This window comes from Nelusetta ayraudi, unplaced genomic scaffold (assembly GCF_046127955.1).
Source record: "Nelusetta ayraudi isolate G7.1 ecotype Tasmania unplaced genomic scaffold, CSIRO-AGI_Nayr_v1 ptg000011l, whole genome shotgun sequence".
NCBI lineage: Eukaryota > Metazoa > Chordata > Actinopteri > Tetraodontiformes > Monacanthidae > Nelusetta > Nelusetta ayraudi.
Window position 1 is genome coordinate 17,577,892 of NW_027466061.1, and position 13,972 is coordinate 17,591,863.

The following is a 13,972-nucleotide window of genomic DNA, read 5'->3' on the forward strand; positions in this document are numbered from 1 at the left end:
GGTCATCATTTTCTTCTTGTCCTTCTAGGACCTGAAACATTTCAAGAAAAACAACACCACAACAAAGTCAAATGCTTACAGATATACAGCATTTGCATTTATTTCCCTGTTATTTGCTGTTTGAGCGCGCTGAGAGATGTAGTTTTCCACAGATGATGATGTCACGTTTGAAAGACTCCGTTGAGTTATGCAGCACCAAGTGGTACAGCCTTATTTTGACACCCATGGTTATGTGAGAGATTTATCTATTCACTCAACAAGAAAGGTAAAATCAGCCACTTTATTTTCTTTTGCCTCAGAGGGGTTATTCGTATTCAAACTTGTGTGCCTGTTGCTTCACGCTGCTTTGTAAGTAGACCTGTGAAGGTGGATAAGTGTCTTATCCAATTTTGACATTCTCAAGCTTCTGCTCCTCTTATTTTTGTGAAGTAATCTATTCCAATTTGACTGCTGTGGAATCCACTTTCAACTCTCTAAAACCTTCAGAAAACCCAAAAAAGCATTGCCTAAAATAGAGTGGTGGAAATACGTTTTCTGATACCCTTAAAATTTTTACACAATTTCAAAATTTATTGTGGCCTACTTTCAGAAAAATCTTTCTGGTGTTTTATCAGGTCTGTCGGCATCGACCAGACACAAACAAATTAAAAATTGTTTCTTTGTTTGAATAAAAACATGTAGTTACATCAGCAGCACAGTGCACTTGCAGCAAGGAGTATGTGGGTTGGAGAAGAGTGATTTTTAATGCTCAGTATCACAAATGCATGTGGTATCCAAACACTTGACACACCACTGTATGTTAAAAGGTTCTTAAAGGTCCAATGTGGAAAACTTTTCCTGATTTATGATTTTTATGTTGATAAAAGCTTAATTTACTGCCCATAAATACATTAATAAACGTGTCTACCCAAAGCACAATAAAAGTCATTTGGTTTTCCTACCCATAGAACGGTTCTATATATAAAAGAATATACATAGAGCAAGGGTCTTGCTCCCAGTTGGCTGCCATCTTGCACCGCCATATTTCTGACAAAGCCTGTGTGGACAACCCAGCCCACCTAATGGCGCATTTCATATTAAGGGTGAAACCAAAGCAACAAAGAAGAGGGTGGATGGGGTATCCAGGTTTGTGTGCACATGTTACTGCAGTTCACTGGCAAGCTTGGGAGAGGGAGGGTGAGTGCTACATTCTAAAATGTGACCACTAGATAGCAGAATTATTTTTACAAGCTGTACCTTTAAATCAGATCTTCTGCACCATTGCATGAAGACGCAGCAAAAAATTGCTGTTGCGTGAAAGTGAACATTATCCTCTCGTTGCAGGCAGAGTCTTTCCATCGAGGGTTTCAGCTGTGAGTTCATTCTGAACACTCACTTCAGCCAGAAAGTCTTCTCTGCTCCCAAAGCAGCCAGCGCGTCGGCTCCAGGAGGCCTCTCCTCGGGCCAGAGGTGCAGTCCCTACGCTCTGTGTCAAACGTTTGGACTGCTGGATATAAGCAACGCGGCAGTGGGGGACGGTGCCAAACAGGTTTGTCTGCTTCATTGCCACTCTATGGCATCCATACAGTACCTTAACAATGTGATTATTGAACCTTTAGCATTCCAATTTTTACTATCTAAAACCCAAGTTCGGTGTTTCTGCGTGCTTAGTTACGGAAGAGTGTGTTCAATAAATCAGCCTATAAACACAGCTGGTAGTGACGGCAACAGTAAGCAGGGTGCAGGGCGGCGGCCTGTTTGGCTCGTGGCTCCAAGTGCATTGGTCCACACATGTTCTCTTACTAATGAGCGACTCAGCAAAAATCACCACCACCCGGGCTTCAAATCAGTTAGTTAGTAAGGTTAGTATTACATTGAATTTGTGCCTCTTCTAAATGAATACCATGTTACAGCTGGGTAGCAGTGTGTGCAGCTTTAGAACCTTCCAAAGAATGCAAAATAAATCACTGACCCGAACCCTGGCAAAGAATCGGTACAACTGCTATTAAAAAGGTTAAATCACGATAATGCAAGTACATTTTAGTGTTTTAATGAATATGCTTTTCAGGCAGGATTTTTACCAAACTGTAACACAAGTAATGTTGATTTCAAGCAGTTGACATTAGCTGTTTGCTACAGCATTCAGAGTTTTTGTCCATTTCCTGCTTGACGTGCAGCAATGTGCTTCTCCCTCACTGTCTCTTTCAGCTCGCTGCCTCTGCTGCTCTGTGGGGCTTTGCAGGTCCGGGCGTCTCGTCAAGACGCTGCCTCTCTCTCCTGGAGGTCATCGAGGGATTGGGCCAGGCAGGCTCTGTGAGGCAGGACGTGGAGGTGGTGGTCCAAAGAGTGTACTCCGTCCCCGTGTCTGGCGTGTCTTCCATGTCAGCCCTCAGAGCCAGAGGTCCACCCAGATCTTCTTCATCGCCTCCAGCAGAAAAAGGCAGAAGCAGGTACTGTTGCAATAGCTCACAAGGGGCCCAGCAGGGTCTTTCACTAGTTACCAAACAGTGGGAAAACAAATCATTTTTTTATCTAAAGCGTAGGGGCTCTCTGTCAAGTTCTAAATCGCTTCACTTGTGTAAACAAATGACATGCTCCTCTTCTGGGTCGCAGGCCTCACAAGCTCCTCCTTGGTGGCACATTCTGCGTCTAAGCGGTCGGCCTATTGTTCCCCTGCGCCGGAGCCCACAAAGTGCTTGCACTGTCTCCAGGCATATGGCATTGTTTGACAAAGGACACAAACATTCCCTAATTAACTCCAGCCGCTCTGCGAGCTCCTCCAGCCAATTCTCAGGAAAGACGACATGATGTTTCCACAATGTTTTGCACCAGCCAGCCTGTGTTGCATTTGTGCCCAGTGGAACTTTATTGAGTACAACAGGTTTGCAGCTGATCAAACTCTTGGTCTTTATTCACCTCAGGAAAATAAAAACGTAAATGCTGCAGTAAGTGGGTGTGGAATTCCCGGCACGACGGGGGACCGTGCACGATGTTTGAGTCTGCATGGGTGTAGCAGGTCTCCCTGCTACATTGAGATGAATGTATCGAGGCATCGTGTGACACGCTGTTGTCGTGCCGGTGTCAGCCGCACCGTGAGTTGGCCTGCGCTAATCAAAGCTTGAGCCCGGCTGTGGCGCTGAATCGTCAGCGGCGGCCACAGCTGGACGACGGGCCGGGCTGGGCCGGGCCGGCTCCCGTCCAAAATGAACTGAGAAACTTTTTGCCTTTTCACCGCTGTGCCAGATTTGGTGTGAACTCTGCCTGAATGACTGTAGGGCAGATGGTCATCGTAGTCATCTTTTCCACTGCGAGCTCGCTGCACACCGGGAGCCACATGCTGGATGTCAGAACCTAAACGACAAACCAGGAGGCACTCAGGCGATCTGGGGAACGACAGAGGTCCAGCGATAGTTCCGTGTTCTTTTTCATGAGTAGCCACATTTTCAGTGATGACTGGGACTGGAGAGCACGTTTCATCACTCACACCCTCTAATTTTTTTTCTTTTTTCTTTTTAAATTCAACATGTGAATCAAGTTGAATAATAATAATCCAGTGGAATCTGAATCATTCTGTGTTCCGCAGAGGTTTAAAGGCTTGCAGTGTGAGCCATTCTTGAAATACCACACGAGTTTACTCAGGTTGTCTTGTAATAGCTAATGAATCAGGGAAAGCAAATCCAGCGAGCATGACCTCTGGTTGCCTGCCTGCCCCTCCCCTCCACTCCACTCCCCTTTTTGTTTTGTGTCTAGTGAAAGCGTGGCCATCTCTAATGCGAGTGGCCTGAGGGGGCACTGTGTGGTCAGGGTGGGCAGAGGAGACCCCGGTCAGCTGACAGGCCCACTGACAGAGCGCTGGCCGTAATTTGACTCCCGCTCTGGCCACGCCGCTTCTGCGTCTGGTAAACAAACGCCGCCCTCTGACTGGAAACTGCACCTCTGGAAGTGGAGGGGTTAACGTGGGGCAAAGGAAATGGGTTGATTCATGTGGTTCCTTTTTCTAGTTTCTGACAGACATGGCCATAGTTTGTCTCAATGAATGAGCCCAACTGTTTTAACAGATGATGTACGGATGATATGACAGATCATATACTTTTCATATTTCTCATCTTTGTATTAAATTAAATGACGTGAAGGGTAACAATAAAGTGATGAAGTGGCCTCTTATTTGGGGGCCTTCAAGATGTCAAGAACAAGTCCAGTTGCCCCAACTCAACCCAACCGCTCTACAAGCCCGCTTATACCCAGTTTGGTTGCTGAAGTTGCTCCAGTAATTTTTAAAGGTCCCTTACTGTCCCCATGTTTTAGACCATTATTTTTCATCCTGGACTCTAGGGAACTGGCATCGCACAATTCCTTTTCCAAAACCGGTCTCTTGAGAACAAAATATTTAGCCCTGTTTTTAGCCAGTTGCAAAGTCACATTCCTGCTACTCAGGCTTTGTTGGATCTTATGGTTGTGATTTCAAATAGGACAAAAACACAGCGGTCTTCCACAGCAGAACAAACTATGGGTCTCGTCAATAACCTGATAAAGGTGTAAGAGCCCTTTGTGACATCACGCAGGACTGATTTCCTGAAATGTCTATTTTAACACACGCAAGCAAAGGCGGGAAACAATGAGACTGTTCCCTTTTCTGGGGCGTTCAATGACAGGACAGAGACGCTTCACCGTCAGAAATCACCGGTTTGGTGAATTTTGCATAACGTGGGATCTTTTTCAACTGTGCACTGCTTCAAGTCATTTCCAGGATGTGTGCCTGCGGAGGGCCGGCTTGCTGACTTAACGGCTCACTGGGCCTCCTCTTTGCATAAAGACGAGGACAGTTTGTACCTTTCATGTTGTGTCGCCAGGCCCTTGATGACTCACTCGGCTGGTCAGCAGGCTTATTTGATTGTTTTATTGTTTAGCCTCAGTGTTAGCACATACGCAGGAGGGACGCCAGCATGATATTTATGCCTGAAGAAGATGTGAAGTTCCCGTAAATTTGGAGTTGAATAAACAAGGAGATTAACTCTTTGCAGGAAGTGAAGGAGGAGCTCCTTGTTTTATATTTTCTCTTCAGCTCTCTCTCCCTCTCCCTCCCTCCCTCCCTCCCTCCCTCCTTCCCTCTCTCTCTCTCTCTCTCTCTCCCTCCCTCCCTCTCTCTCTCCCTCTCCCGCTCTCTCTCTCTCTCTCCCTCCCTCTCTCTCCCGCTCTCTCTCTCTCTCTCTCTCTCTCTCTCTCTCTCTCTCCCTCTCTCTCTCTCCCTCCCTCCCCCTCTCTATCTCCCCCAGCCACCCACCCTCTCTCTCTCTCTCTCTCTCTCCCTCCCTCAGTGGTGAGGGAACACAATGTGCTTCGAGGATCCTGTTACAACCATGTTTATCACTGTGTCTGCACTGATTGGTGGACAGCAGACTGGAAGGAATCCCGTCTGTCCGCCCCCCTGCAACCAATGAGGCCTCTCTTCTGTAGTCCTGATGTGTGGGTCACTTGTATGTTGCCAAGTAATGTGCATGTGCAGGGGCCAGCATGCGTACACTGAGTGACGATCAGTGTGTGTGTGTGTGTGTCGATGAGCATGCGCGCGTGTGTGTGTGTGTGAGAGAGAGAGAGAGAGAGAGAGAGTGTGTGTGTGTGTGTGTGTTTGGAGAAGGTCAGTGGATCGCAGTTCCTGGAAGAAAACCTGAGTTGCTGAGAATTCTGTGTGCGCTCACAACAACAAATTCCTGAAAACGCCCTGTGACAGAAAGCGGCCAATGGCAGTGGAGCTTTTTTGGGAGTTAGGACTGGCTTTTTGAGGAAGTCGGGCTGTTAACGGCTAAAAGGAGGGACGGAGCGGGGAGGTGGTTGTTTATGTCAAGCTTGTACCACCGAGCGTCTCATCACCCTTTTTTTTTTTCTCCCTCTGTCTGCCAAGTGTCATCAGATTTCATTTCAAGTTCACACAAGCTCCACTGAGTCTACGTGCGTGCGTGTGTGTGTTTGTGTCTGTCACAAGCAAATGTGACTCTTGCAGTTTTTGTTTTCATTGACAGCAAAGTCAAATATTGATTAAAGCAACTGAGAAGTCGTGAATAGAAACAGTGATTCAGCAAACAAGGAATACGAGATGTATTATAGCATTACTTGTCCCGTCTGTAAACACTGATATGGTTCCCTGGAAAGATCATGATTCAACTTTTTGGCCAGTGATTAAGATGCGTCAATGCTTCAGTATTTTAGCAAATGATTTGGCCTGCTGGAAACCACGTATTTTACATGCCTTGCATTAGCAGTGATTATAGAAGATTGTAGAAGAAGGTTGATTGTTATTTTTGGATTAGTTTAGGAGCAGCTAAAAACTAGTTTTTTTTACTAACACATTTTTTGTTCTACTTTTTTCTTCACCTCCTCCCCAGACATTTCCACAGGCATCTTGAGAATTGGTTGACACGTCTGTGCCTTGATTTATACCTTCGGCCTGGAACCTTTTCCTGCTGATCCACATTTCAAGCTCATCTTTGCACTCGCATAAAAGCAAATCACACATTTGCAAGTTAGATATCAAGTTCAGTATTTTTGGAAAATCCCTTGGGGGTGGGGGTGGGTGTGGAGGACTTGGTTGAACCGTTGGCATCCGCTCCCCATATGTCCTGTGGGGAATGTTATTTAGATGTATCTATTTGCAGAAAACTAACACAGACTGGCCCTATGTTTACCAAGCAGAGACGCATATAGGGTCAGTTAGGTGGCTGAAAAACTTCCTCGGTGTCTGGGATGTGCGCACATGCACATGCATGACGGACAGTCCTCCCTTCTCCATGTTTTTCCTCCTCTTCCTACCCGGCTGCTGCTTGTCTAACCGGGGATTTGAACTCTGCTGTTTACTCTTAGGGCTGGTACGGAGCCGTGTCTGAGCATGACTGGCTGAGATACTGGAGGTTACCGCAGTTAAAGCTCAGAGTACCGAGAGACACAGCAGCGGCCTGCTTTCTAGGTGAAAGGGCCTCCTCTGTCAGCAGCAGCCTGTCCAACCAGCCGTCACCGTCAACAGTGCGCCAATGTCAGCGCTCATCCTCAAAAGGCGAGGACTTATCAGCGGCCACAGTGATGATTCATTCCTCTCAATGCTAACTCACGTAAACATCCCTTTATTTTTCTCGGACCTCTGGGTTTGTTTACGCTGTCACATGCGGTCCTAAAAGTCCGGCCAATTCCCCTTTGAAGTTCCTGAAGGGCTTTGCTGCTCTGCGTGGCCACAATGAGAGTTATTTGACTTTGCTTTTGCTTTTGCCGTGTTTACATTTACACTGAGCTGCATTTGAAAGACATAGAAAAGAAAATACATTTATATTGCTTGCTTTTTCACTTGTTTTTTTTCCTCCTCTGTTTAGTCATTAATTCCACTCATTGAGATTTGCAGTTATGTTTCCAGTTTCATTTATTTCTTCTTAATCCTACCACACTTCATTTTTTTCTCCTTCCTTCAGGCTGTGTATTCTGGTCCAGGACAACTATGGGATGTTCAGTGTGGTTCAGCTCCACATCCTTCCGTGCAGCGAGGACCTCCAGCGCTACTGCCACACGTGGCAGGGGAAGACCTGCGTGCTGCGTGGCATCAAAGTGGTGCAGAGGGTCACCCGAGAGAGGTGAGCACTGCATCGTCGTGCACTCAGCCCTCGAGGGCCCGTTCGCTCTTCAGCTGGAGCTTTGGATCACAGCCGCAAGTTGACCTGTGACTCTGCACGGGAGGATGTGTCACCAAATGCTTTTGACGTTTGGGACATGAACACGTGCGCAATATAAGGGCGTTATTAGGGCGTTTCTACAGTGGATGCAGTGCACTCCTACTCATATTGAATAGGACTTTTTTTCTGTATAAAATTCCAGTTTTATAAGCCACAGCCCACCTCCCATTGTTTAGACCTGCCCCCGACATTGATAACCACGGACAATAACATGTGCATTTCATATTTTTGGCTCATAATTAGGCTGCGCTGCCAGCCAGCAGCGACACTGTGTTTACATGTAAAGTGATACTGAGGTGCATGCTCCTCTCCTTTATAAATGTCCATAGTCAGTATCCCAGATTAGAAGCAGTTAGAGGAACTGACATGGGAACATTTAGAGACTGGCTGGGGGTATGTTTACATCCTGGCCAACACCGTCTATAAGGTCCCTGGAGTGTGTCTGCGGCCAAGGAATGATGGCTGGACTCTCTTCAACACAGGCACATGGTTTGTCTTTTTGGCAAAAATGAAAGAACACGTGGACGGTCGCCAGGTTTATATATACATAATTTTTCACCCCTACGCCAAAGTGTTTTTAATGTCCTCTTTTGTTCCCACAAAAAAATGCTTCTTGTGGGAACAATAATCTTGTAGGAACAAGTTGTTATGAGATGATTTGTCTTATAATTTCATGCCATAGTCTGCAGTCGCTCTCTCACAAACAGCACGGCTAATAAAACACGCAGCAGCTCATGTCAGCTGGTGCCGTAATTACAGCCTGCTGTCCCTCAAAGTAAAAAAATTGATCCGCCAAACTTTTTCCCACCATGTTGAGAACATCCAGGGGCGTTGCGGTGAACACCAGCGCCTTCTGTAAATACAAGTCTTGTGGCGTGTGATAGGTTTGTACATGCAAGAAAAGGAACTGGGCCACGGTAATAACAAAAATACACACTTAATTCTTCAGCAGCATCATATTAAGCATTACTACTTGTGTTGTTTTTTTTTCCACCATGATTTTTAAAAAAAAACAAAGTTGATGCAACCCTGAGATTTCAGGCTGTCTCTATCAGTCCTCCCATCTGATCAGCAGATCGAGAGCCAAAGCAAAGTGAATTTTCCCAAGACGACTGTCTCCTTAATGCTCTAAGTCTCTGGAGGGTGTGGACTCTCAATGCAAACACACAGACAAAGCCCCGGCACCGTCGTCACGCTGCGTCCAAACCTTGTTGTCCGAACGTTGAAGTGGCTACTTTGACAGGAAGGGCATAGAGAGGAAGAGTTCACTCAGGTTAGCCGAGTGAGCGTATAAGCTCGGTATCAAGATCACAATGAGCTGAATCAGTTCTGTTAGTTTTTTTCATTACTCATCCCCGAGGTGGCCTCACTGCGCTTGAATGGGCTGCAGAACCAGTTCCGCACAAAGGAACCCTGTGATTCAAAGGCCGACGAACAGGTTGTGAACCGCGGGGCCGATTTGGCGGCGCGCACATGAATGGAAGCGGGCCGTGGAGCGGCGGCTGAGAACACAGACAGACGAGTCACTCAAGGAGTTGACGTTTCCTGTCACAAGTGCTCCCAAGAAACTGCGCAGATTCAACCCGGGTTCTACAGTGTCAGTGAGACGCACACAAAGCATCGTGCAGGCCCTTCAGTCCGTCATCGGCGCAATTAAGAATGAGCCAATAATGGCTGCATTACTATTCAGCCGTAAAATCCCCTGTAATTGGTTTTCTCAACATTGTTATTTTTGCCGCCAGAATGATTTTGTAGTTTTTGTTGGGTGTGAACTGCATTTCCCACCCTTTCAGTATTTCACCGCCGGCTTGTAAAAACAATATTTGTGTGTGTGTGTGTGTGTGTGTGTGTGTGTGTGTGTGTGTGTGTGTGTGTGTGTGTGTGTGTGTGTGTGTGTGTGTGTGTGTGTGTGTGTGTGTGCGCGCGCTGCCAGCCCGTGCACGCTCACTGTCGGTTCGGCACAACGCTGCAACAAGCTCTGTCCCAACACATTCATAATGGCAGTGAAACTGTCTGCCAAAGCGATCTCTCTTCCTGTTAATCTTCCCTATTTGCAAGTTTCTCTTCCCTCTTTCTCCTCTTCTGTCGACCTGCTTCATCTTTTTGGCTTTTGTTTTGGCTTAAAGATGTTTTTTTTTTTTCACTCTCTCTCTCTCTAGGCGTGCAAGGCTTTTCTACCTGATAGACAGCCTTTGGCCCCCCGTGATGCCTCCTGGAGATTGTGGAAACACACCTAATACGTACAGTGTGAGTCCTGAGGGGTGACGAACATGCACTTTCCAAATGTTCATATTGGTTTTCACTTGTATGTTTATTTTAATGACATTCAGTATCGCTCTGACTAAGATTTTGATGATAGTATAAAGACAATATCCATCAAAGGAACATTTGTTTCGTACCAATTCCGGCTAAAACGTTGTGTGTTGATATTATTATGAAGGGCTGTTTCTGTGAACAGGATGATTATTAGTGTTGTGACTATGGCAGAATAGTGTCATGTTCTCAAAGATGAATGGAGTTTCACTGTACCAGCCTCTCCTCGCGTTGTTGAAAGGTGTTTGCTCCTCCCCTCCTCTCTCCCTTCTTCCAGATGTTCTCTTGTTACAGAGGCAGTGCGAGCGTGTACTCGAAGGACGTGACATTTTTCTCAACTCTCAAAAGGGAGCTGAGATCTTATCGTCGCTTGTTTTTGCTTTTTGCTTCGAGTGTGATTCATTTAGCCGCACAGCTCGGGGCCTTCAGGGAAAGTCGACGTCTTCCTGCATCACACTTTAAGCCCTAAATTCTCTTATTTTTATAGGTCTGTGGGTTCCTGGCAGCTCATCCTCCACCCAGAATGCTGTGTAAAATTCTTCTGTGCTTTTGGTGAAGAGTAAATCATTGGAGGGACATGGGTTAAATAAACACAACATATAATTTTTCCAGCCTATGGACAACCACCAAAAGACGTTAACAACTAGAAAACCGATCAGCACGTTAAGCTGTTAGCGTGTACGTCACACAAAATAGGCAAGAAACTCCATGTGTAGAAAAGTAAAAGTGCTTTCTGTGCGTTTGTCCTCCTCTTGGATGAGAGGACCAGATCTTAGGAGCCAAACATTTTCTCTAATCCTCTCGACTTGTGTCTCTTGACTTTAGGAAAGTCGACCTGTCGGCCCTCCGCCAAGTTTCTGCTACCTGCTGTCGGGCCTGGAGAGCTCGGTCCAAGCAGCGGAGGGAGACGCTGTGTCCCCACTGTACCGCCCGGCCAGCACTCTAACCTTACGAGACGTAATGCAGGTGAAGGTTTCCTTGCAAACGCCAATTTTAACAGCGTTTGTGGCGCTGTGCGATTCCTTATCTCCATGGTTCTCAGTGGCCGTTGACCTGCCCTCTCCCCCTCCCCTGTTTTATTTCTCTCTTGACAGACTGAGCCTAAATCCAGCCGCTGCAGTTTTGCTGCCACCGTCATATTCAAAAGATTCCTGCGAGTATGTCTTTTGTTACTTATTACTGAGGCACGCTAAGTTTTATTTGATGTTAGTCAAAAGGAACACGATAAACCCGTTTTTGTGGAGCCTCTCGGTCAACCCCAGGAGAACATTTGACCATTGAGCTGATAAGACTGGCTTCTGACGTAGGAAGTGGAGTTAGTGCGCGACAATCTGTGTGAGGCCCAGGCCCTTTAATATTTTTTTTCTTTTAACCACTGATTGTCCAGACCTTTAAACTTTGACCAAGATGAGATAGCAGCTCAGGGCAAAGTGTTGGACTTTGCCACACACTCACACCACCGAGACGCAGATACGCTTTTTTTTTTTTTTTTTTTTTTCGAACCGCTACGCTAACCACCACCATTGTGTTGCGCCTGTTGAGTGAATAATCTCGTCAAACCTGTTCACGGCTGATTCTCAGCCGTGAATGACAAGTCCCCCTGCTAATTAGTGCATTGTAAGCTTTTGTTACGCGCCGTTGCCTCTTCACGCTCTCTTTCTAGGTCACCTTCTGTGTCTAAAAGTTATTTTCCTCTGGTTTCTCTCTTTTTTGTTCAGGCTAGTGATGTAGGCCATGATGAGGTTTGGTTAGTGGTGACAGACCCCAGTCTACAGCGGGAACAGCTTGAGGGACTGTGCATGCGAACTGTGCCTCTGTGTCTGAGCACTTCCTGTGTGCTGACTTCCCCCGTCCTGTTGGCGCTGAAGTCCCCGGCCGCCTGCCGCATGTCATTCAGAGATGCCATCAGAGAACAAGGTACAGCCTGACGTGCCACCGCGCGCTGTCGCTCAGTCTGTGCACGTCATCTTCACAGTCCTGGAAAGTGTTTGAGTGAATGTGCTCAATACTGTTTGTTTTTTTTTTTAAGCAACATGCAGAAATTAGAAACAAGCAGTGATATTTGAGCTTGACACACATATAAACAGGCCAGTAGACAAAAACCCCAATAAACTTCATGACATGTCACTCATTATGTAACTCATTGGAATATTATTGCTGTGACAGACTTGGAATTGTTAATGTTTGTCTTGAGCTGCAGGATGTGTGAACAAGCAGCTGTTATGTAACGAGCTAAAAAACAAAGATGTGTCTGCGTGTTGTTCACAGCTGCAGCTTGCAAATCACTCCGCTCACTTTTCTTAAGGATGTCGAGCTCATCAAGTTCTCAAGTTTAGATTTCAGTATGCATGCTCTTTCACTTCAACATTGACTCAAGCTTTACTGTCTTTGCTGTGACTGTTTTTTTTTTTAAAATTGGCTCTTGCAAATGCCATAATGTTTCTGAGATGTGAAATAAATTCCACATCACAGAAACAACACAACATTTATTTTCAATTATGATTCACACGTTTTTCTAGACTTTTGGAGGAAAGAAGATACATTTTAGTTTGGTTTGCCCGCTCTGTATTAATTCATCCAGTTTTTTAAGGATAACCATATTCCACCTCAACTTTGTCCCTCCATGCAGGCCGTCTTCTTTGTGCAGAGCAGTCAGTCGTGGAGTTGTGCCCTTTGGATCCAGAGCCCCAGTCAGTGTCACTGTGTGGGCCCCAGGCAGAGACCCTGCCCCAACCTGTGAGACTAGATCCTCTCAGTCCTGAAGTCACACCCAACGCTATCTGCTCTCTCACTGGTCAGTCACTCACAGTCTTTCACTCAGTCCTTTGGTTTCCACGTAATATGCATTTTATCTAAAGGGCGATGCCCACTGTTGTTGTTTCCTCAGCCCAGGAAATCCTTTTGTTGTTTCATGTTAATGTGTGTTTTTAGCACAGTACAGAGTTTTTATGTGACTTTGAGACTTTCATTTCTCATGTGAATGTTTTTGTATGCTTCTGGTGTCATTGTAACCTGCTGAAATGAAATGCATTTTGTTGAGCATCTGCTGATATCTCCTCTGAGTGCTGAAAGGCCCCATATTCCACAGCTTTTCCAGACTTCTGTAATGGAGCAGCCTCACATGATTATTTATCCAGAAAAAAAAATCAATAGATTTCTGGAAAACTGCATATTTAGCCCTTTTGACAGCATTTACAGCATCCTGCAAAGCTCTGCTCAGTCTCACCTTCCTGCTACAGCCAACACTTTCTTGTACCTCCCTCATGTTGGAGCAAGGGACAGAAACCAGGTGGCTTCAAAGGCAGTTTCAGAGGACACAATGCCTACCTGGCTAACATGGGAGCAGTATCAATGAAGTATCTGTGCCCTTTGTGACATCACCAAGAGCTGATTGCAGCTCTGTCTGCAGCGCTGAGTAGTGAATCAAACTTTTCTGCATATTTTTCTTCACACATATGTTTTTTTTTTGTGCAAATGTTTCAGGTCTAAAAGTTCAGATTTCAGATAAGGGTGAATAACTTTACAGGACTTTGGCTGATGTGATCAAATATTAATGCCTCACCTAGAACTCATTGAGAGTGTTGCTGTTTGCAACCTCCTTAATGTTCTTGAACATTTCCTTTTAAAGGCAGTGTATTCTGCCCGTTGTGTGCTTGATAAAAGTGCAGTGGAGAGAGCGATGAAAATCCGATCTGTCCACTTTTTGTCGCAGTTGTTGACAAGGATCAAACTGTGAATCCTTGTGTGTCCGTCCCCGACTCGGCCCTACATGTTTGGCCAGGTGGCGCAAAAATATCAAACAGACTTGTTATCGTTTGCATTTGTGTGCAAATACTATCATCTGGAAATTACCAGTGGAACGGAACCTCAGAGCGGAATGTTCAAGAGCCAGTGCTGAAGCCTGGGTCTCTCAGTTAAGGAAACGCATTTGTGTTTTTGGTGCGCCAGTGAGGTTGCGTTTGGCCAGGGAG

General features: G+C 45.9%; 1 protein-coding gene across 3 annotated transcripts in view; it reads left to right on the top strand.

Annotated features, from left to right (window-relative positions):
• The window catches only part of spidr (scaffold protein involved in DNA repair), a 29,055-nt gene that overhangs the window by 12,269 nt on the left and 2,814 nt on the right, over positions 1–13,972 (top strand). For all 3 annotated transcript variants that reach the window (XM_076021572.1, XM_076021569.1, XM_076021571.1), the window contains exons 9-16: positions 1,324–1,528; positions 2,188–2,429; positions 7,431–7,589; positions 9,848–9,935; positions 10,827–10,967; positions 11,096–11,158; positions 11,720–11,918; positions 12,631–12,795. In XM_076021572.1, the coding sequence (XP_075877687.1) occupies positions 1,324–1,528; positions 2,188–2,429; positions 7,431–7,589; positions 9,848–9,935; positions 10,827–10,967; positions 11,096–11,158; positions 11,720–11,918; positions 12,631–12,795 (1,262 nt within the window). The remainder of the gene's footprint in view (positions 1–1,323; positions 1,529–2,187; positions 2,430–7,430; positions 7,590–9,847; positions 9,936–10,826; positions 10,968–11,095; positions 11,159–11,719; positions 11,919–12,630; positions 12,796–13,972) is intronic.